The sequence below is a fragment of the Pipistrellus hanaki genome (assembly GCF_964339955.1).
Source record: "Pipistrellus hanaki genome assembly, chromosome: 7".
In the NCBI taxonomy this organism is placed as follows: Eukaryota; Metazoa; Chordata; class Mammalia; order Chiroptera; family Vespertilionidae; genus Pipistrellus; species Pipistrellus hanaki.
The window spans coordinates 59,158,467-59,182,424 of NC_140509.1; the positions used below are offsets into that span (position 1 = coordinate 59,158,467).

The 23,958-nt window shown below is 36.2% G+C and overlaps 1 protein-coding gene across 1 annotated transcript in view; it reads right to left on the minus strand.

Moving 5' to 3' along the window:
* Positions 1–23,958, minus strand: part of FRK (fyn related Src family tyrosine kinase) — an 84,427-nt gene that overhangs the window by 12,430 nt on the left and 48,039 nt on the right. Inside the window, exons 3-4 of the mRNA XM_084889297.1 lie at positions 6,027–6,190; positions 4,200–4,368 (exon numbers count right to left, since the gene is read on the minus strand). Of these exons, the coding sequence (XP_084745423.1) occupies positions 4,200–4,368; positions 6,027–6,190 (333 nt within the window). The remainder of the gene's footprint in view (positions 1–4,199; positions 4,369–6,026; positions 6,191–23,958) is intronic.

Consider the following 23,958-nt stretch of genomic DNA (forward strand, 5'->3'; position numbering starts at 1 on the left):
GAAAGGTTGATGCAGGTCCATGTGAAAAATAAAGAAAAAAGGAGAGACTGACAGCCTAATTGATAAAACAAGGAGGCAGGCATCTTCAGAACACAAAGAGAAGACATTCTGTGAACATGAATACTGGAGAACACTGAATATTTTTGGCCCAGCATGCAGGAAAGACGGATAGCTTTCCTGTCCTTGGTACCTATTATAGGAATAGGTGGATAACAATCCTAAAACAATTGCATTTGGCTCTATTTATGTCTTTATTTCTGTAGGAACATATGATATAGAGCCAGTGTCAGCAAACTCATTAGTCAACAGAGCCAAATATCAACAGTACAACGATTGAAATTTCTTTTGAGAGCCAAATTTTTTTAAATTTAAACTTCTTCTAACGCCACTTCTTCAAAATAGACTCGCCCAGGCCGTGGTGGCTGTTGAGCTGCATTTTGCCAACCATGGGTAGACCAAGTAGAAAATGTTCAAAGGCCACTCCCAAAACTTAGAATTTTTCCATCAGTTATTTATGTTTAGGTTGAAACTGATATTCAACATTTTCTCCTATATTGATACTTCCACAGAATCTTAATAGCTTGATCATATGACAAGGGATACAGTATAGGGACCTATTCTGAAGACTCATCTACAATTAAATTGCATTTAAATGGCTCAATTCTGACTCACCATGCAAAGTACCACGTAGTTACCATCAAATAAAATCTGAAAGGAGGAGGATACATGGAGTATCCTCCTTACATTTCATCAGTAATTTTTAAATCTTTAACTTCTTGTTGGATGTGATGTTTCAGAGGGATTACTGTAAGTGAATAAATACTGTAATTTCATACCTCAGTATTCACTATGAATAGTGCAAATATTTCCACTGATGCTCAAAGAGACTGTTCCACTCATCATCATCTTATGTTGAGGATTTGACAACTGACATTTGAACTGAGGTATGCAGATAAGCTCTGACATTCTAAGATAATAAATACTCTGACCTGTTTAACTAATGTGAAGAGGTACATGAGACCTGCAGATCATTTCACAGAAAGCATTTAGGTCATCTATCCTTTGATATACCCTTTGAGAGTCCAGAAGTTCACAACCCAGGCTCAATTAAACTCAATTCTGAACAAATCCTGGCTCACTGTGTGATCTTTAGTAAGTTACCAAACATCTCTGAACTTCAGTTTCTCCATCTGTAAAATGTGACTAATAATCTCATTGACATAATAAAATGATTATCAGGAGAATAACAATGCCTGACACATATGTATTCAACTACTCTTGACCATTATTTGTATGATTAGAAATAGCACACACTGGAATAAACTAACCATATCAACTGTATGAATTTGTTCACAGGCTGAAGGGGGTGGAGGGGGAAGGACTTAAAGAAGGGAGATAAGGGAAATGGCCTATTCTCTTTTCCATCACATTTTTGCTGAGCTTCCTCCATTTCATCCACACCATTTGCTTGCCCTACATAATAAATACTATTAAAATCTTGAATCATAGAGGCAAAATGAAGCCAAATAAGAAAGAGGCACTCAAACCATAATAAAGGACTTTGTTCTTGGTTGTTACCACTAGATTGGCCTATGATCAGATATGGATATAGCAGGATAACTTCCCACCCCACCCCCCAAAATTAATCTAATTTATGGAGTTTCCAGTGATAGCAGAAATTACGATCACCATTCAGACAACTTAGATATACAATGTTTCTATGCTGATGCTTTGGTGGGCATCAGCTTCAGGGAATACAGGACACCCAAATCAGTGCCAAATCAGACTGTCCACAATAGCTGAAACCATGTATGTCAGGAACCTCTGCAGGAGAGGGCTGGCTGCACTGGTTATAGGTGACCAGCTGCACAGCAAAGGAGACCCGATCTCAACTCCGCTTGTAATGCAACATTAAATATTAATTTCTGCCTGTCAAAGCTACTGTGGGAGTTGATTTCAGGCTCGTCTTTATTGCATGGTAGTCTGCTAAGCAATAAATAGCTGCTGGGATTGATTAATGGCCCCAGTGAAGTGAAGACATTTAACCAATCACCAAAGCTGTTTGCTGCTATTACACTGTAAATCAATAATAATTATTCCTGTTGGAGAGAAAACTATCGCGGCACATTTTTTGATATAAGAAACCTGATTTTTTTTGTTCTTTTTTGACCTCCAAAAGGTTTCTTTGGAGAGCAATTTAGGATGGATAGCTAGCTGCTTCTTTTTGGAAAAGCATTAGAGTGGACATTAAAGTTTACTGTCAATTGTCCACAAAATTAGTGTTCAAAATCATCAACACACAGTGACTGCGAAAAATCTCAGGCGCTGGAACAGGTCGCCCTCCCTCTCCTGGAGTACTCGCATGGCATTTGGTCACTTAAAAGTGTTTCTGCATTGTTCTCTGTTGGCAGGGGTAAATGGCAAGGCTGGGCCGCTGCACTGGCGAATTTGTCCCTCAGTGTACATCTGTCCACAGCTGATTGGAGCTAATATTTATTAAGAACTCACTGCAGACATTTGATGTAAATTTACTCAGTTTGTCCTTATAATATCCTATGAAGTGGGAACTGACATAATTTCCACGTCAGATGAGGAGGTGCAAAAAGCATAATAAATTGTCCAAAGTCATAGAGGGCAGAGCCACGTTAAGACTCAGGTGTGTCCTACACCAAACTTTATGCTCTTAACTGTTATACCAGAGGGTCTCACACTTACTCAGCTCATGGCACACTCACTGTCGCAGTAACTTTTTCACAATGCTCCTAAGCCGCAATGAATGCCTAACAGTCCTATTAATTATTTGGTTAAATGCAAACAAGTTAAGATGGACTTGTATCCTAACAGAAATAATTTTTAAAATTTTATTCTTACCTATAATTAATTTCTAAAGGAATGCATGCATCTACTGGGCAGTGCACAATTTCTCAGGTCTTGGAAGCAGATAGAACACTGCTACCTTCATTTCCTATTTCACATTGATTTTTATGTGGATCTTGCATTTGATGACAGCAAACACCAAAAACCTGGTTTGATGTTAGCAAAAGGAATATAACATGATCTAATGCTAAAGCTGCAAATGGTGTAGCAGTTTGTGCAGTATTTGATATGTTCACCTCAAAACTTTTAAATCCAGTCCTTGGTCAGTTTGGAACAATAGTGTTTACAAAACTGCTAGCCAACAGCACCCAGGTGTTCAAGTGCTGCCACCTGGTGGCTTTCTAGGTGTCTGCGAATTCTGGACTAGGTAAATAATGGAGGTCCCCCAGAGAATTCGATTCTAGCTTTTGGTCACTATTCTTTCCCATTATTAGAAGTAGGTATGCAGATACTTCAGCAACATTTCACTTTCATACAATGTCACTTCCTTGGGGTGTGATGCAATAGGAGTATATGTGAATTCAAATTCTAGCTCTGCCTTTTACTGACTTTGTTTTTTTATAGTTTTATTATTATTATAGTTTGATTGGTCATGTATTATAAACCAAACATTATGTAAAGCATTTCCACTGATAACCTAATTTAATCTTCAGAGCAACCCTGCTAGGTTGGCTTTAACTCTACATTTTGCAAATGATAAAACTGCGGCACGGAATAGTTTAAAAATTCCTCAATATTGCATGACAAGTAAATCTTAAAGTTATTTAATGTCTCTCAGTTCTCCTACCTCATCTTTACAATAGATAAAATAATGTCTGGCTGAATAAATACCAAATTTAGTCTTTCAATTTTCACTGCAGGGAAAAAGAAGATCTAAGAAAAATAGTTCCTACATGTTCAAATATGAGGTTTTTAGATGGGCCATTTTGTCTTTTGACCATACACAATTCATAAGAAAATGATCATTCCCTGAAATAACTCCAAATTTCCACTGATTGAAGTATATTCAGTAAAGGAGTGTTTTTAACTACACCTAGGAGAAAAGGGGAGGAGGGACCCTAGAGGGTGGGATCCTCGCTGAGAAAAGATGCCTGTTGAAATCTTGCACGGGGGACAGATTAAGACTTAGCTGGGAGCATCCTCTTGCCCTTACGGTCTAAGCCTTGGTCCAGGGTTATGGTCACCTGGGCCAGAGAGTGATTGCAACACTTGATTGATGTCTGCATTGGCCGTCCTGTGACCTCTTGGACATGGGCAGCGGCAAGTTGTACTTACAAAAATCAACATATGCCATTGAACCTCTGACGCTCTCATTGTCTTACCTGGTTTTAACGTTTTTACTGCTACTGGAGTAGTGTTGTTCCAGAGGCCTTCCCACACTTCGCCAAACTGACCGGATCCTAATCGCTTCAGAAGCTGTACAGAGTTGCGATCTATCTCCCACTGGTCCACAGTTTTATATGACAAATCAAAAGGAGTTGGCACTTGTATCTGTGTCATGGAATAATAAGAATACTTGTAAGAAAAAAGGCTTAACAATGTTTTGAATGAAAATAATAGTCCATGTACTTTTTTTTAAAAAAGACCATTTCAAAAAACAAAATATTACAAATTCTATACTAATTACTTTAAAATAAAAAGCGGTTGTGGCAGAATCTATATAATTACTTCTTTAAGCTGATCTCCCCCCTTATTCTGTTAACTCAGGCACCAGCTGTCCATCTGTCCCACCCACCCACAATCCCTCTCTCACATGGGTCTGGCATGATTTCTCTCTGCCTCTTTGTCTAACTAAATCCTCCCAATTTTAAGACCAAATTGAAGCTTCCACTTTATTTACAATTACTTCCCAAACTCTTTGGCCTTGGCCTATAGCATTTATAATATGTATCACATATGTTTGCATAATTTAATGTTTCATCTTTTTTGAAATTCATTTATTTGTTCATTCATCCATTTACTTGTCTATTTAATAAATACATATTTTCAACGAGGTTCCATTCTGTAACCAAAAAGGCCAGGTCACTGCACTCCTAGGGTCCATACTCTAGTTTACCATCTACTGTCTTCATAAACCCTTTTCCCCACTGGGTTTAACAATATTAGTTAAACCGAGCATTTTGTAAGCTATATTTTTGTATATAAGCTATATTTTGAGTATTTGAGTATTTTATAAGCTATATCTTTGTATGTTTTGTATATAAGCTCTATCATTGGAAGCTTTTCTTAGCATGAGCTTACATACTATTTTGAGGTCATTCCTATACTTCTAAGATGTACATACACCAAAATTGAATATTAACTTGGCAGAATTTAACTCAATGTATCCTATACATATTATATCAAATTCTTCAGCTTCTATTGTCCATAAAATCCTCACCAGGTGTCACCATGCTTTCATCAATCATGCTGGTATAAACCATGGTGCTGGCTATCCCACTGACAGGACTCTGAGGAAAAGCTGAGGGCTTGCCCCACCACAGCATATGACCACTGTGTAACTTCAAATGCATTTAGGAAAAACAAGCAAACAACTAAATAATGATGGATGTAGACACAGTCTATAAATGTCAAACTGTTAGAACAATTAGTTGAATGATATTTATATGCAGACAACTCATCCAGATAATGAATCTAGTAATTTCATATTAATATTATTGAATGCAGATCTAAGTAGGAATTATATTCTGGCACTTTTTCTTTTCTCTCCAGCCATATCATTAAGTGCTCCAATGGCAGGATACCATATTAATTTCTTAGTGCAAAGATGAATATTTTCTGTCTTCAGTGATTTCTTTAGGTCAAGGGTTAGCAAACTTTTTCTGAAAATAATAAGATAGTAAAAAATGTAGGCTTTGTGGGTCATACAGTCTCTATTGCAATTACTAAACTCTGTTATTACAGTAAAAAAGCAAAGAGAATTTGAAAATAAATGAGCCTGTCTATGTTCCCACAAAACTCACTAACAAAAATAAGTGTGAGATGGTATTGGCACATGGCCATAGTTTACCTACCATGCCTTAGGTAACCAAGTGACCGTTTTTGTTTTTTTTTCCCCCTGAACTGATGAATCACATGTAAAATATTCAGTATCTTAAGGGGAGAAGTTAACTTCAAAAATAAGTGAACACAGCTTGAAAGCATTTCACCTTTAAGCATGGTTTCTCCAGCTTGACACACAGGCCATCACTTATCTTGGTGTAGTGGCTCACGAATTCATTCAGCGTTGTAAAGGTTCTTCTCCGAGTAAGGAAAAAGCCCCCTTCATCCAGTCTTCTGATTTTGTAGTGTTTCACGGCCCTTTCAACTAAAACTGGAACCCAAAATAAGTTCCGTTAATAACTTCTTGCCAAAGCCAAGCAGATTTACTTATTTTGTGGTGATAGTTTGAATGTATGGAATAAAATTTTTCACAAATTCTACTTATTTGTCAACTTTGTTTCAGACAAGATTTCAGAATATTTACAATGGACATACAGAAGAATTAAAAAAAAAAGAGTTGTGAAATAATAATATAAAGGAAATACAAGATAAAAATAACAGAGTGAGTCTAGCCCTAGAAAACTATGCACTGCGGTATAATATATTTGACTAAAACAAGCCATACAATTGACTCTATCATTCTATAATAGCAATGCGAAGAGGAAACATTATCAGTTTCAGAAATTGCAGCATTTATAAGATAAAATCACAAAAGGTGTTTAAATATACTTCGATTCTTCTTGAAACAAAGATCAGGAAGAATTTTCTCCCATGAAATCCTATAACATGGACACTGAAATAGACTTAGTGTCCTCAGTATTATCAAACAATAATATTCAAAATTTTGCAGGGCCATTCATTCTCTGTCTCTCAATACAGGCTGATATGTGCTAGCACATTTCAATAAAAGCAATTCCACAGGGCCTAACATGACACAGTCTATGTATACAATTTTCCAACATTTTCATTTATCCCAGGGATAAGTCCTATAGCATTGATGGATAGACCATTTGCCCTTTATTCAAGTCACCTGACTTGCAATGGATATTCTGTTGCTTTTGCTTTCCACTAACCATTGTCCTCTCTTCTAGTAATGGCACCCCAATATTCCTTGAAGAAGCAATGCTCCTCTAAGAGCATGTGGTCCAAAAGGACCTGGTGCCAACCCTGAGCCAAAGAAGGCAGTCAGAGCCAAGAAGATTGAATTCCAGGACTTGAAATCCAGGAAGAAATGTGTTATCGTTGTTGTCTTGTTTCTGTTTCTGTTTAACCGTTGGGGGTTTGGAACTACCAGAAAAATTCTTCCCTCACCCCCCACTTCCCCTCACCCCGCAGGGAAAGAGGTGAGTTGCCTAATCAGATAAGCTGTTCAAGTGGAAAAACAGAGTCTTGAAAGGAAATGTAAAGCTTTTCCTTTGGAGCCAGCCAAGCCTGGCTTGTCAGCTATAAGTCAATTAATTACATAATTTTTGTTTTAAATTACTTTGAATCTGGTTTCCCGCACTCGCATTAAAAATATTTACTGAGGCTCTTCTTGGCTACCCAATCACTTAGCAAAGTTATTGATCAGTATTGAGCAGCATTTACTAGGAAAAGAGATATTCTGCATTCCTTGCTAAATATAGAAATTTATGCTTTATTAATCAGTTAAGTTGGAGCAATGTTTTCATGAATGGAAAGAAGACTGAGAAGACATCTCAATCCAAGCACAGAGGTTTACTGAGGGCATGTCAAAGGCTAGGACAATATTTTCCTGGAAAAGCAATTGGTGTACAATAGAAGAGCAATGATAAAAAAAAAAAAAAACAATGTCAAGTGTTGACAAGGACATGAATAACTAGAATTATCTCTCTCCACACAGTGAATAAAACTGTAATTTTTACAACCATTTTGGAAAACTATTTGTCATGATCTACTAAAGTTGAACATAATGAGACATATAATGTAGTTATTCCACTCTTAAGAATATATCGATAGTAAACAAAAATACATCAAAATGCATATATAAGAATGTTTTTAGTGGCATTTTTGTCAGTATCTAAAGCTGGAAATAATATAACTGTCCATCAAATATATAATGGACTACTTTAAATTGCTTATATTTTTCCAGTGAAATACTATAAAGATATGTAAATAAACAGATAACAATAACACAGCAACATGAATGAATCTCACAAACACAAAATTATGGTTCCACTATTTAAAGATGTAAAAAGAAGCAAAACTGTTGATATTAAGAGTCAGACTGGGGTGTTGGTGACATTCTATTTCTTGACTGGGTGCTGGATACATTAGTAAATTCATTTTGTGAATGTATACCAGACTAAACTTTTTAAAAATATATATAGAGGGCAAGAGTATAGTTAGCTCCTCCAAAAGCAATATACACTTCTTAAATTACAATATTTAGGTATCTGGAACACTTGCCTGTAATCTCTGTGTCAAGATACCATTCCCACTGATTATAACTTTGGGCAATGTTAATCAGCCTGTAAAATCATCACCAAATAAAAAGATTTTATTAAGATACAGAGTTAAGTACGTAGCAGATTCCTAAGTATGGATTAAAAGGTTAACAATATATCAAAGAGAACCGTAAATAATATTAGCCCAAATTTATTTCTCCACAAAATAATAAAAATATTAGCAGTAGAAAGGTAGCTAAATATAAAATATATCTGCAGTTTATATAAATTATTGCCCTAAATATTCTATCTTTGCCACCCATCGAAAAGAAAAGTGCACAAATTATAGCTGAGATGTCTAGTTAGCCAGTAGATCTATAATTAGAAATGATGAAAAGCAATAAAAAAAATCCTCATATTTAAACAAGATGAACAATATCTGGTTCCAAATTGACTACATGGAAGTTAAGCATAAATTTAGGAATTCCTTTTTAGTGCACCACTGAAAACCTAGTGATTTCCAAGCTAGACACTAAAGCCAATAGATGACTGGCGAGTCAAAATACTCCTTGTGATTTTCTTTAAAAGGGATGCAAATCATAATGATTGATATTGATTTTAAAGAAAGCCTAATAAATGTTTGCCAGCTATTTGCAGATAAAGATTTAAACCCTCAATTGTAAAACCAATTCTGTGTAATACATCCAGAGTTGTCAAGCACAATAAAAGTAATTGTGTTTAACCGAAAAGATGGTGAGATGGGAGATTCATATTACAATTTAACTTTATATGACCAAACATGTCAATCTCACTGGGCCTCAGCTTCTTTGTCAAGAGCAAGCTTTAAGAAATCTCCACATTTCCAAATGTTTCCACATTCTTTAGTGTTCCAACATTTCTTTTAATTTATCTTTATTGTTGAAAGTATTACAGATTCCCTCTTTGTTTGTGTTTTTTTATTTTTTCCCATGGACCCCCTCCACACCATACTAAGAGCTGTTGCTTCTTCTCTCTAAATTCCTATTTCTTTTTCTTTCTTTCTTTTTGTTTGTTTGTTTGTTTGTTTGTTTGTTCCCCTTTCACAATACTTAGTTCTCACCATGGAGCCTTGAACACCACTTGAAAGCTTTTCCTATGCATCTTCCCATAAGATTTCAATTTAAATCCCCAGAACAAGCCTTCCCCGCCCAGCTTATGGAATATATCCATTCTTAGCTCCTGTTTAATGGCAATATATATATTTATAATAACATGTTATGGTATTCACCATCTCAGTAGAGGTGATTCCATGAAGGACAGAGACTCTGCTGTCTTAATCCAGAGCTTGGCACAGAGTAACAACTAACGTAAACATCTGCCAGATGAATGAATAATGTCACTGACTTTTGGATTTGAAGTGAAATATAAGCTTTTGAAATGTTAACTGCAAAATTAAATAGGTAATTACACAAATACTTTCAGGACAAGATTTCCTTGGAATTTTATTTTTAATGGAAGGAAAACAAACTTAGCTCCAGGATATAAAGACTATTAGAGTATAGTCAGTCATTCATGGTTATAGCCAATTTCTTAATTTTTTTGCAACATAACACAAAAATAACTGCTTCGTCTCTTACTGACATCGAAGGTATTTCTATGTGGTTCATTTGAGTTTTCAGTCTAAACAAAATTGAAAGATTTATGTAATTTAAAAATTAGACCACAGAACTATATCAAGGAAATCAATACATTGTAGTTAGGACGAAGGCACTTTTAATATTGTATTCCTGAGTAATCAAATCCAAATTATATGATTGTTTTTTAAAAGTGGTTTTAATTTGTTAGTAGTGACTCCATATATTTGCATTGACATTCCAAATAAAGATTGAATTCAGGGGGTCTCAAAACTAAGGAGAAATAAATTTTCTATTCCTTTTTTGGTTCACTGTAATCTTTATTATTGAACCAACTCACTCCACGTTCTATAGACCAGAAGTGAATAATAATACTTGTGTCATTCTTATCGTGAATTACTATGGGTTCAAATTAGTTAAACATTTTAGTAGCTCAACTGCAAAAAAATATAAGGCTAACTATAAAATATAATGGAATCATCCATCAAAAACTCAGTAGAATCATGATTGAATGAACTGAGCTAAAAGGTCAAGCATCCTGAGTTTGCTTCTTGACTCTCATTTATGCTGTTTAATCTAGGGGGAAAATATTTCACCTGTCAACTGATTAATCTACCTGAACATGTCCAAGAAGAATACAATAAAGGTTTCTTGAATGTTTAAAAAAAAAAAAATCAACTATTTCTGCTCATAACCTTCTATAAGGACCCTGATCCAAGCAAGTTATCTGATTATTTGGGCACCTTCACTTCCAGAGTAACTGCTTCTAGGGAATTCATGTGATGTCAACAGGGTGTTGAGATTTTAGTCCTATTTGCAAATGCTTTTTCAAGTAGGCCAAGGTTATCATAGAAGCCGAGCTTTCTCCTAGTGGCGCGATCTTATATTACAATATATTGCTTCCCATGGTAGAAACGGGTTTGTCTACCACTGCACAAAGGAGTGCTGTGAGATTTCATCAAATAGAAATTTCAAAGTTTACCACACCACTAACATATTACTCAGAACATATTAAATCATTATGAAATCCAAGATATTCCAAGTTTGATTTTTTTTTAAGACAGAACTTCCAGAAATTAAATTTGACTACAATATGTGTAGATGCTGTGTCTGAAACACTCAAAGACAACATAGTACACTCAATGGAAAATATCAATATAACAAGGAGTTTAGCATTTTATAGATAAACAAATGGTTGATTGAACTAGTTTTGATTTTCTGACTAGTCCTCTGGCATCAGTTGGGCATAGTTGTATTCTTACTAACTGATAATAACCTGGTCCTATACTGAGTAAAACAATATGACTTAGATGATGGAGCAAAGTATTGAAAATCAAGAATTTACTGCCCTAATCTTGTCTGACAGTGATTTGTTCTTTGACTGTAGGCAAGAAATTTCATTTCAGTTTCCTTATCTAGAGAATGAGACCAATGATTTTATCTACATATCCCCACAGGGATAGTTTGAATGACATCATTCACAAAGGATGATAGATATATCTAAATGTTCAATGTGTGAGTGCTACATTAGAATATCAGCATTATCAAAGAGCACAGCAAAAGAGCCACTTCCAAAGAAAAATTCTCCACTCTGATGAACAATAATTAAGGGTTACATAACATAGTACCCACCAAACATGTGAAGAAATTACTATTAATTCTGTGTAAAAGAACTTCTGCACTTAACTCCTGTTAATTTGATTTCTCTCTGGAAGGTTTATTTGTACTTTCTTTTTTTTAATTGATTTCAGAAAGGAAGGGAGAGGAAGAGAGAGATATAACATCAATGATAAGAAAGAATCATTGATTGGCTGCTGAGGAAATTAGCCCGTAACCCAGAAATGTGACTGACAGGGAATCAAACTATGACCTCCTGGCTCACAGGTCAACACTTCAACCATTGAGCCACACTGGTTTGTTTGTACTTTTTAAAACTATTACAAAAATAATTATGATAACGCCTATCATGCTACTGCTTCAGAAACCATGTTAGGGTGAATCTATGCCAATAAGTAAATAACATTTAATTGAGTTTTTATATTGCATCTCCCCTTAAAACAGAATTCAAGGCACACACGTGTCACTGCATTTCATTCTATAACAAATAGAACAGGGTGCTAGTTTGAGTAGTTTTGAAAGAAGAAAGTACATCTGTCTTAAAATATTGAAGTGTATCAGGTTGAAGAGTTGTTCTCCCTTTTCTGGGGAAAAAAAGCAAATCACTAAAACCAAAGGGAAGTTTGTTTATGCAAACAACTCAGTTAGTGGATCCCCTAGGGCTCCTGCCTAGGTATATTAAGTGTGCTGTGGGAATCGGTCAGTAAGCTTCACTGTTAAACTAGTAGGTTAAGTTATGTGAAGATTATTAAGAGAATGTCTATGTTAGGTGAGTCAAAAAACTTAAAAAGCTCTTTGAGGAAACATCTGATAGCTCTCATGACCTGAGGTCTTCCAGGATTATCACTGATCTAGGAGGCCTTCACAGTCAAAAATGACATAATCAAAATCTTACACACAAAAATAAACTATCTCTTCTAGATATTATATAGCATAGACATCATGAGTTTTAACCATATATCTATGCAAATAGTAATGATATTTTTGAGAAAAATGTTGGTCTTACCTTCAAGACCTCTAAGGCCAAAAAAATCATTATAAAAATAGAAAGAACCCATATGAAAGCTTGTTCTTAAATTTTCAGAATCAAATTTCAACTATATTGTTTATACATGATATCTTAAGAAGGTGAGTATCTCTTTAACAATACATAATTGTACATCAGTATTTTGTCAGACAATTTAATAGAAAAGTGTCTCCCGCAGTATCACAGAAAAATTGCCTTTGCAGCATCTGCTATTGCAGAGAAAGTCCCTGAGAAACCATTTGACACTTTATTTCTCTCAGGATTCTAACTTCTCACTCAATATTAGATCTGCAATAAATCACCAGGAATTTACACACTTGGATCATATTATATATTGGCTGTGTTTCCTGCTGAAAATCTTTCACTGAGTTAAGATTTAATGCAACATGAGAGCCAGTGCTTCTACTTTTCAGAACTTACCCTAAGAGAATATTCCAAATATTTACATGCATTTATTTAGTTATTTCCCTGCTTGGTTCCAATAAGATCCAGAGACTTGCATAAATTATCAATTTTTTAAAAAAATTTAAATAAGTGGATGAAGGAACTAGGACAAAAGGAAAGGAGAGCATAATGACTCCAGGAATACAACTGGTGTGCTTCAGGTGATGTATTCTTTAAATTCCAATCATGTTTGCTAGATGTCGGCCAAAGATTTGACTCTCTGCATTTCTGGAGCTCATAGCCATGAGGGAAATACATTTAGTTCCCTGATTCCTTGAAGAAAAATATTAACAGTTACAAAAAAAAAAAAAAAAAAAAAAAAGAGGCAGCATTTTCCTGGTATTGAAATGAGATAAAAATTTCTCATGTAGGTCCTCATAAAGAAAACAGAAAATGCACTGAAAAATGCCATCATTGACATTGTTAGTAGTAATTATACCAACACAGTGCAAAGGGTTGGTCTTTATAATGTCCATTAATGGACATTATATTTCGTTTCCAACAAAAAAATTCAATGAAAACATATGTATGGAAAACTAAACAGAGTTAACTAATCATCCCAAATAGGAAAAGCTATATTTATAAAAATGTTCACTGCAATGTTTTTATAGCTTTAAATGACTGTTAAATTATATTAAATCTGAAAATTGGGAGTAGAAATCTATGTATATAAAAAGCCAGCGACCTTAACACCATAACAACCAGTGGCTATGACGCCCACTGTGGCCAGTGAATCTGCCCAATTGAGGGATGGGGCCAGCGGCCAACCTCCCGCAGCCCCTCCTCCCCATCACCCCTGGCCCCACCTCCAATTGCCCCCCCACTCTGATCAGAGGCAGGGACAGCCAACCTACCACCCACAGCCCCTTCCCATGGCCTGCCCCACCCCTGATCAGCTCCCACCACCCTGAATGGTCTGCAGCCCCTCCCCCTAGCCAGCTCTACTCCCAATCACTCCTCCCACACACACCAACTGGGAATGGGGCTGGCTAGCCAACTTCCCAAAGCCCCTTTCTATGGCCAGTCCCACCCCAATAAGCCCCCTCACTCTAATTGGGGGCATGGCCCACTGGCCAACCACCTGCGGCCCATCTCCACAGCAGACCCAGCCCACCTCTAGCCATCTCCTCCTCCCAATAGGACTGGCCCCAATCTGCCCCGATTGGGGCCAAGCCAGTCGAACCAGCCCCACCACCACCACCTCCATGCATGAATTCATGCACTGGGCCTATAGTACCAGGTGTAGTGGTTAATAATGTGGATTTTGTAATCAAAGAAAACATGATAATTTCAAGAGAAACATCAAAAGTGCTTTACTCAAAGCAATGTTCATTGCTAGCTACACATTTCCCCATCTTTCAGGTAATTTGTGGACACTGTCTCAATAGAACTTTTCTTGTTTTGAGGCCCACCATTCAGAGACCCAATTTTCCACTTCTTCTGTATATTTTGAAGTGCTGCTCAGAAAGTGCATGTGCCATCGATCTGAACAAGTGGTAACCTGAAGGAACAAGGTCAGGTGAATACAGCAGGTGGATTAATACTTCCCAGGCAAAATCTTTTAATGTGTCTTTAACTGATTTTGAGGTGTGTGATAGTGCATCATCATGAAGCAAAATTACTTTGCCATCTCTTCTGGCAAATTCTGGTCATTTTATGATCAAAGTATGGTTCAAATTGATTATTTGTCATCGGTAGCAATCTGTTAATGGTTTCACCTGGTTTTAGAAGCTCATAATACACCAAACCTTCCTGATCCCACTAAAGGCAGCTTTCCAAAGAGATTTGGCCTTGCAGTTGATGCTGATGGTTGACATGGGTCAACCCATGATTTTGTGCATTTGGGGTTCTCAAAATAAATCCACTTTTCATTACCAGTCACAATTCAATGCAAAAAGACTTTTGTGCCATTGAAGCAACATTTTATTGATAACTTTTCAGTTTTCCATTTGTCTTTCGTTCAATTGATGTGGCACCCATTTTTCTTCCTTTAAAGCTTTTCCTATTGCTTGTAAATGATAGAAATTATTTGCTGAGAAACGTTTAATCTTTCTGCAAGTTGTTTTTAAGTTTGGCATGCATCTTCATCCAACGATGCTTGTAATTGTTGGTCTTCAAACTTTTTTGGTTGACCTGGATGTTCTTTGTCTTTCACTTTGAAATCATCACTTTTAAAGATTTAAATCAGCATTCACAAGTATCTTGAGATGGACCATGTTCACTGTAAGCTTCCCGAAGTATACGATACCTTTCAGCAGCACTTTTCTTCAAAATAAAGTAATGAATTAAAACTTCCTGCAAATGCTCTTTTTCTGGCACAAATTCGACATTTTTAAGAGTAAAAATACCTATGATGATGCTCTAGCTGGTTTGGCTCAGTAGATGGAGCATCAGACCGGGACTGAAGGATCCCAGGTTTGATTCCAATCAGGACACATGCCCAGGTTGTGGTCTCGATACCAAGTTGGGGGCATGCAGGAGGCAGCCGATCATTGATTCTCTCTCATCATTGATATTTCTATCTATCGCTCCCTCTCCCTTCCTCTCTGAAATTAATTTAAAAAAATATACCTATGATGTTAACACCTTCAAAAATTTTGATATATGAAGTTTTGAAGCCTGTTGTCAATACAACAAAATAGCATACATATCAAATCACATATATATCAAAATGTGTATAACTCCATCTATTGAAAAAATCCACATGATTAACTAGTACACCTAGTATAATCATAAAATTATGGAATAACAAGAAAAAACATATAATGTGTTAAGTGAAATAAGTGGGATACATAATTAAGAGAATAATAGAATTGCAAACATGAGGGTACATCTGGCGGCTCACATGTCCTCAGCACACATGCTGAGATTGCTTGTAAAAATCATAATTGCGTAAGGGCAAAGATGATTACATTTACCAACATGAAAATAGCTGTGTTAGATTGATGGATTTGTGAGTATTTTCTCTGTGTTTTCCAAACAACTGTGATAAAAGTATAGTGGCTTTAAAATAAGAACACATACATAATGTTTCTAGCTTTGTTTAGAGAGGAAACATAAGAATTAACCACCTGAGACAATGTCCACGCTATTATGATACTTGACAGTCCTTATGGGAAGCTCCCATGAACTCATTTCTCTTTGAAATCACGATGCATCTCTTCTTACATTAGCCCATAGACACACTGTTTTCCTTTGCGACTTGTCTGGCAGAGAACCCCAGTTAACCTGACTTCTAAACTGTGATAGCTACCTTCTATTACAGGCTCAGCAAGATCAATTTCTCTGTTCTTTTTCATCGGTTTTGTCTCTTTTTTATGTTTAGCTTTATTTTATACTCTTTCAGCAATGTAAGCCAACCTAAACCTAAAATCTTTTGTAGAATAAATGAACACATGCACAAATGAAATAAGTAATCAAGTGAAATGACACATCTACTAAACATGAAAAGAATTTCTGATGAAACAAACCCAACAGTGGAACAGCTTCTGGGGTGTCTGTGTGCGGGAGGTTTGACACTCCTCTCAGAAGCTTCAAATTTGAAGAAGAAAAAAAGTCCTCAGAAAGAGCAATCCTAGACTAAACAGCCTTTGCAGATTCTACTATTTTGTCAAGAATATGCTACATGAACAACCAGGAAGTTTAAAGATAATTTAATCTAAATCCTTCTTTTACTGATGAGAAAAACAAAGATAGAGGTCTCAACTAAACTGCTGGTTGCTGCAGGGCTGGAATCCCCATCCAGCCATCTAGGGAGTCATATGAATGACAGTAAGAACAATAGAAACGATTAACCACTTATTTCCTCTTTTCTGTTTTTTGGGTTTTTTTTTAAAGAAATTTACTAATTTCTTGGTAGATGTCTGAATGCCATCTTCCTCTCTAAAATTTCTCCCCTAACTCTCAGAAAGGCTCCCCTGAATTCCTCTCCATCTCCCCACCCAGTTTTAGTAATTAGTAGACTTGTTAAACAGAGCGAATATGGACGCCATTGAGAAATGTCATGTATTATAATTAAAATACCTTGAAATCAATCTTTATCTTTCTATGAAAATACAAAGGACTTTTTGTGTATTAGGTGATTTATATTCCTAGCAGAATATAGTCTCCTTCCATGTTTTTCATTGTCTCTTACATATGCAAGACAACTATTGGAAAATTGCTCATTATTCATTTGTATTTCCAGAAGCAGATAGCTCTTATAGTTTGAAATTTCTTCATACTAAATGAGAACCCATGATATGAGACATGTTCCTGCTTTTTATTTCAGACAAATAATAGATGTAGGCTATACAGGGCAACCTCTGTCTGCTTAGAATAAGTTTCGTTATTACTCAGTGGAACTATAGTTCAGGTCATGTTCAAGTAAACACTTTACATAAAGACAAACCATCTCTTAGGCCCAGCCTATACTTCAAAGGCTGGCCGACCATCTTCCCAATGACTCTTACTAGTTCAGGGGTGAATCAGGTGAACAGCAGTGAATACTCAGCTTGATCCATCACTTACTCCCAGAAAAACAGTTCAAAGCACATGCTCCAGTGCAAGATGGGCCAACACCTCTAACTGTCTGTGCAAAAGGTAAGCATTCTTTATGAAATAATACAGAAGCAATTGGATTTTTATTGAGCCCTTGCCTTAAGAAAGCCCTCTGCTAAGTGCTTTTTTATGTGATATTTTCTTTAATCCTCATAATAACCCTATGGGATATGGATATTATTTTCATCGTTTTACAGAGGAGAAACTAAAATGTGTAGCGAGATTAAGTCATTAGATCCTGGATACAAAGCAGGTAAATATTAGTGCTATGATTCAAAACCGAGTGGAAGATGAGATTCTTCTCATTCACAATGAGATTCCGAATCCTATAATCTCAATCCTTCCACTCAGTGGCTCCATCTATTGCCAAACAGCAAGTAGTTTTAGGCAGCACTCACAAGGCACTGATCACAGCTCTGGAAGCAAGTCAACTTATTGCTATTGTTTCATAATAAAGTGATGATTAATAGCAGACAAAGCTGTTCCTACAACTGACACCTTTTAAAGGAAACAGAGGTTGGACGCTCCCTCCTGGAAACATTTAACTCCATCTAATACCATTATTCTACTTTTCTTCTCACTACTTCTCAGGCTTCTCTGCCTCCCTCTGCTCCTTTCGTGTTGGTTCTGACCTGGGAAATCACAATCTCTCACAACTGGCTGTAATGCACACATGCAGTTTCTGATGACTGTAATGAATGGGGGATGACTCCCAACCTCTGTCTGCAATGCAGCCCTCACTCTTGCCTTCTACTAGTACATCCTGCAGGCACCTACCTCAAAGGGACCAAGTCAAAATTTTGTGTGTTTTTTAATCCTCACCTAAGGATATTTTTTTTAGACAAAATGAAAGATAGAGAGAAATATCGATGTGAGAGAAACACATCGATTGATTGCTTCCTGCATGAGCCTTAAGGGCCCAGGCTGGGGAGGAGCCTGCATTCAAGGTATGTGCCCTTGACTGGAATCAAACCCAGTGTCCTTTGGTCCGCAGGCCTGTGCTCTATCCACTGAGTCAAACCATCTAGGGCCTAAGTCAAAATTTAATTCACATTATCTTATTCCCTGAGTTTCCTCCCAGCTTAAATACTATATCTCAGTGAGTAACACTGCCATTCTGAAATCCAGACAGTAAAGTGAGACAGTTGAGGGCACCCCTCTATTCTTCTCTCTTCTTGATATCTCATCTCTAAGCACTGTATACTACTATATGTTCCCACTCCCGGCCCCACCTTGTGGAAGTGCCCTCCATTTCTCTCTCCTGGACTACTGCACTAAGTTCATATGCTGCTTTCCCATTTCTAGCACCACATGCATCTTTCACCGTCATCAGAATAGGCTTTTAAGATGTACATCTGAACTTGCTCTTCTTTTTAAAGCTCTCCCATTGCCTAGAGTGCAGATGACTTAACAGAGTCCTCTGTGGCATCCTATCCTGGAGTATAAACACTTAATTATAGTTTCTTGACTGTACCATGCTCTTTCCTGTTTCTATGATTGTCACAAACTGTTAATTCCAACGGGAAATGTATCCCATTCACGAACTTAATTGCAATTGCAATTTTCAAGGCCCAGTTCAGACATCTCCTCCTCTATGCCTCCTGGTTTAAGCAAGCAGAGTAGCTCCCTTGGTCCTTCAATCCCACTGTACAACTTCTGCTACTGAATTCATACCACAGTATTGCTCCTATATAGTTACACTGTAACTACTGGATTGTGAGCCATTTAATTGCAATTATGTATGTAAGACATGAAATCAATAAACCATTTTGCAGAAGAGAAAACTGAGACAGAATGGCTAAATGGTTTTTCCCAAAGCCATAACACTAATAAGAGGAAGAACCCAAACCCAAGCAAGCAGGCTACAGTTTTTTATAAACTATAAACTGCAATGCCATTAATAGGAAACTCCAATTGAAGCTCCAGTTGGCTCATCTTTCCAACCTAGATAATCTATATATATATAAAAGCCTACGTGACCATCACAACTGAAACAACTGAATGGACAACCAAACAGGCTGCAAGGGGTGACCAGGCCAGCAAGGGGGTAAGTGAGGGGTGATCAAGCTGGTGGGGGGGAAGCAGTGAGGGGTGACCAGGCTGGAGGGGGGCGGACAGTTGGGATGATCAGACCATGGGGGGGGGGGCGGGAGTCAGGGGTGATCATGCAGGCAGGCAGGTGAGAAGTTAGGAGCCAGTGGTCCCAGATTGTAAGGGGGTCCTGGATTGGAGAGGGTGCGGGCTGGGCTGAGGGGACACCCCCCCTCCCCATGTGAATTTTCTGCACCAGGCCTCCTCTAGTAGGAAAATAAATTTAGACCTTGCCACTCACAGGCTTTTAAGATGACAAACAATAAAATACTTCCTTGGATTTCAGTTCTTGTGCCAAAGTGTCTAGTAACAATGCAAAACACATTTCTAAAGTGCATTAGAAGTAACTTCATGATTGATATGATGCTGATAGTTATAAAGTAGCTAATATGCATATATCATCTTAAATACATAGTTTAAAATTAGAGCCACTAACTTATTAAATTGAACTGTATTCATTTCATTCACTTTTTACATAATGAACACATTTTGTATAACTATCACCACATAGAAACTCTATACTTACATCATTAAGGAAATTTAAACCTTAGTCAAGCTTTTGACATTAATCAAGTAAAATTACTGCCATTCAGTAATTTTCATTTGTAGAACAAGTTGATAGAGATATTTTAAAATTATAAATTTGTTTGCAACTAAAAGCAAACATTCTTCTCCTTTCTATATATTCATGGGACATGAAAACTGAAAACAAAACAAAGCTTTACTGTATGGATTCGATAATGGCATGTTATTTCCTGATGTGTCACAAGATAAAACACATGTTTGATTGAAAGCCCTAAGTGGCCAGAAGTTATAAAGGGGAGCAGAAAGTTGAAGCCAGCAGGTGTTTTGGTTCTAGAATAAATGCACACAAATAGTATTCAGGTTATAGACAATGTCCCTGTTTGTACAAACACTATATGAAATATGCTGGTTAGGATTAATTTCTCAGTAACCTATTTTTCCACTTAGAGTAACAAAAAGAACTTGCTTAGATAATTTATTTAAGAATGAGGCAGCCTTGAGAAAAAAACAACCTTGTTTAGTTGTTATTTCCCTGAAGTATACACTGGACTAACCTGTGCAAGGCCAGTGCAAAGGAGGAGGAACTGGAAGGTCTGGAAGTCACCAATTTTCATTCCTGGGGCCAACATGTTTTAATTTCCTGTTCAATCGAAAACTTCCAAGACTTCCCAAATGTTCTTCCTTCTTCACTTTGCCTCCCCCTGTCTTCCACTGCTCAACTCTTCTTTTAATTATTTCCTTTCTTCCTAGTTGGAAATTATTAAATTTATATGTTATCAGGGCCCAAGGTCCAGAGAAAACTGAGTTCAAATCTCAGCTTTGTCACTATCTTGCTATTCAAAAATAAATCCCATATTGATGATTTATAGTATTTATAATTTGTAGTATTTGTAGTATTTGACCACATTTATAGTATTTATAATTTGTACCTTTTAAGCTATTCAAGCACATTAGTGGTAATGGAAGAACAGCTTACAGATCTCATTTTACTTGTTAAAGGGTTCAAGAGTACATTACAGAAAATAATTCCTCATTTTTAATCTAAGGAGCATAATCTGCTCTTTTAAAGTAAAAAAAGGTTCTTTAGAAAAGGCATTCTCTGTACAGGAAAGTACATTTCATGCACACTATATTTCATTTACTTTTTTATTCACTATTAGGTATAGAGTTGACTTGTCGCATTTGCCTGTAATGCCTTCCCTTATTAATCTCTTATAGAAAATAATTGTTATCTTTTCTGGGTTCTTAAAATACTTTGCAAGATATATCTAGAGACAAATGGCAGGGGAAGGGGCAGATTAGAGATCAACAAAGGACTTGTAGGCATGCATATTAACATGACCAATGGACACAGACACTGGAGTGGTGGGGGTTTGTTCTTGGGGTGGGAGTGGGAAGAGTTGGGGGGAAGGAGACATATGTAATACTTAAAACAATAAAAAAAGTGAAAAAAAATACTTTGCATATAAGTGCTCTGTCTGCATGATAAATGCTTGTTATAGCGTGAACTAGTTACACAATTTTACCTCATAGCAAACACAAATGAAAGTTCTATGATGAATGGGCAAATGAATGAATCAATGAACAAATGAATAGTTAAAAATTTGTTCAAAATATTACTCCAAATATTTCTGAAAATTTCTTTTCTATATAGACAGGAAACAAGGAACAAATCAGTAGAAAACTATTAAAGCAATTTAACCTTCTGTAAACAAACATTGATCCCAAATTTTTTTCTACATGTAAGACACTGTGCTAAGTCCTGAGTACCTTGCTCAATGAAAGTAAAACAACAGTTAAAAGGAGGAGATTCAAGGCATGATCACATAATAGTTGGTGTTCATCTTGCAGGAAGCACAGTTTGACTTAAGGGAAAATGAATATTAGGCTGGAAAACTGGTTTCAGCAAGACTATGAAGAGTTGAAATGTTGAAATAGGTAAGGATTTATGTGGTTTGCAAAGGAAAGTTATTAAAGGCTTTTGACTTCTTTAGATAAAAGAGACTAATGAGATGCAATAACCAAAAGCAATGCACAATCCTTTATTGCATCAAAAAGCAAATAAATAAAGAGGTATGTAGGCCATTTGGAGAGATTTGAGTATGTACCACATAGCAGACAATATAATTATATCAGTGTGGAAGGTCTGGTGTGATAATAATAGTGTTGTGGTAATGTAGAGACAGTGTCCCTATTCTGGGATCTACATACTAATACAAAGCTTTTAAAGGTGAAGTTATATGATATCTGCAACTAACATACATGTATATCTAGAGAGAGAGACATATACTGGCATATATTGTATATGATGGAGAGAGAAAGTAAAATGCACAGAGTGTTAACAGTTGGTGAATTAGGTGAAGGTACATAGTTAACTTTACAAATTTATTTTATCAATAAATTTAGGGAGAAAAGAAGAAAAAAATTATAAATGTTTATATTGAGTTTTGATATTTAATGGTGTGGATAAAAATTCTAAGACCAACTCAATTCTTATGTTTGTGTAATTTTTTTTCCTGGATGCTCACAGAATTTTTTACTTATTCTAAATATTAAAGTATTTTGGAAAGATGGCTTAGGTATGCATTTTTTCACTTATTTTGCTTGGAACAACTTTGAGTCCTTTTAATCTATAAGCACAGATTTCTTTTTTTACTCAGGAAAGTTTTCTTCTGTTACATATTTAACAGTAATTATTCTAATAAATTTTGAAGATATGCCTCTTGTTTGTGCATTATCAGTCCTCATAAATTTTCATCTATTTTTCTTCCCATAAAGCATCTCAAGTTTGCTCTTTACATCTCTGTAGTAATGATTTTCTTGTTTAATATCTCCCATATGTTGCCTTTTCAGGTTATTTTTATACCTAATTTCACAGAATTAGTGTTTTCTTATATTTGAATTCAATGCTTTCAAATTTTTCTTCTGTTTCTTTAATGAATACGACTCAAAAATATAAATCTTCTCTGAAGATTATTGTTTATCATCTCTATACTTTTATTTTTCCCAAACCATGTATTATTGGGGGAGGGAGTATATTCTGTGATCAAGTAGTTTAGGAAACTCTGGGTTGAAAAATTTAAATTTTTGATTTAAGACTTCTAAGACTTTAATGTGTTTTCTCAAGTCAAGGTAGAGAGGATGTAATATGAGATGTTCTCCAAATGCATTTAACTCCTGAAACTTCTGTTCTATGAAACACTTTGGCTTATCAAAGAATTTATGTTATAGAACATAAGTGGGGAAACATTATTGAGTATCCAGAATTTTATAACTTCTCTTTCTTTTTTCATTATATTCATCATTAAATGAAAAAAAAAAAAAACTTGGCATTTAGGGGGGACGGAAACTTATGCACTGTCCTCCTGTCCATCCACTTAGTTGTTTCCTCCTCTTAGCACACGCACAGCAGGGCTGCCAGTGCACCCACCCTCTAACCATACTGCCATGTCCAGCAAATGTTCAGCCCCCATGGCTTTGCTAGCGGACAGGTGGATCTTCGCATCTGCTAGCATGTCTGCTCACAGGAAGAAACAGAACTCTTACTACTGTAAACTGAATGTTTGCTTCCCCATAAATTAATTTGTTGAAGTTCTAATCCCCAATGTGATGCTAATAGGAGGTGGGCCTTTGGGAGGTAATCAGGTTTAGGAGGTCATAAGTGTGGAATCCTTATAATGAGATTAGTGCTCTTATAAGAAGAGACCAGACAGGGAGTGTGTGCTCTGTCTATCTATCTATCTATCTATCTATCTATCTATCTATCATCTATCATCTATCTATCTATCATCTATCTCTATCTCTATTTCCATCTCTTTCTCTATCTCAGATCAAGAAG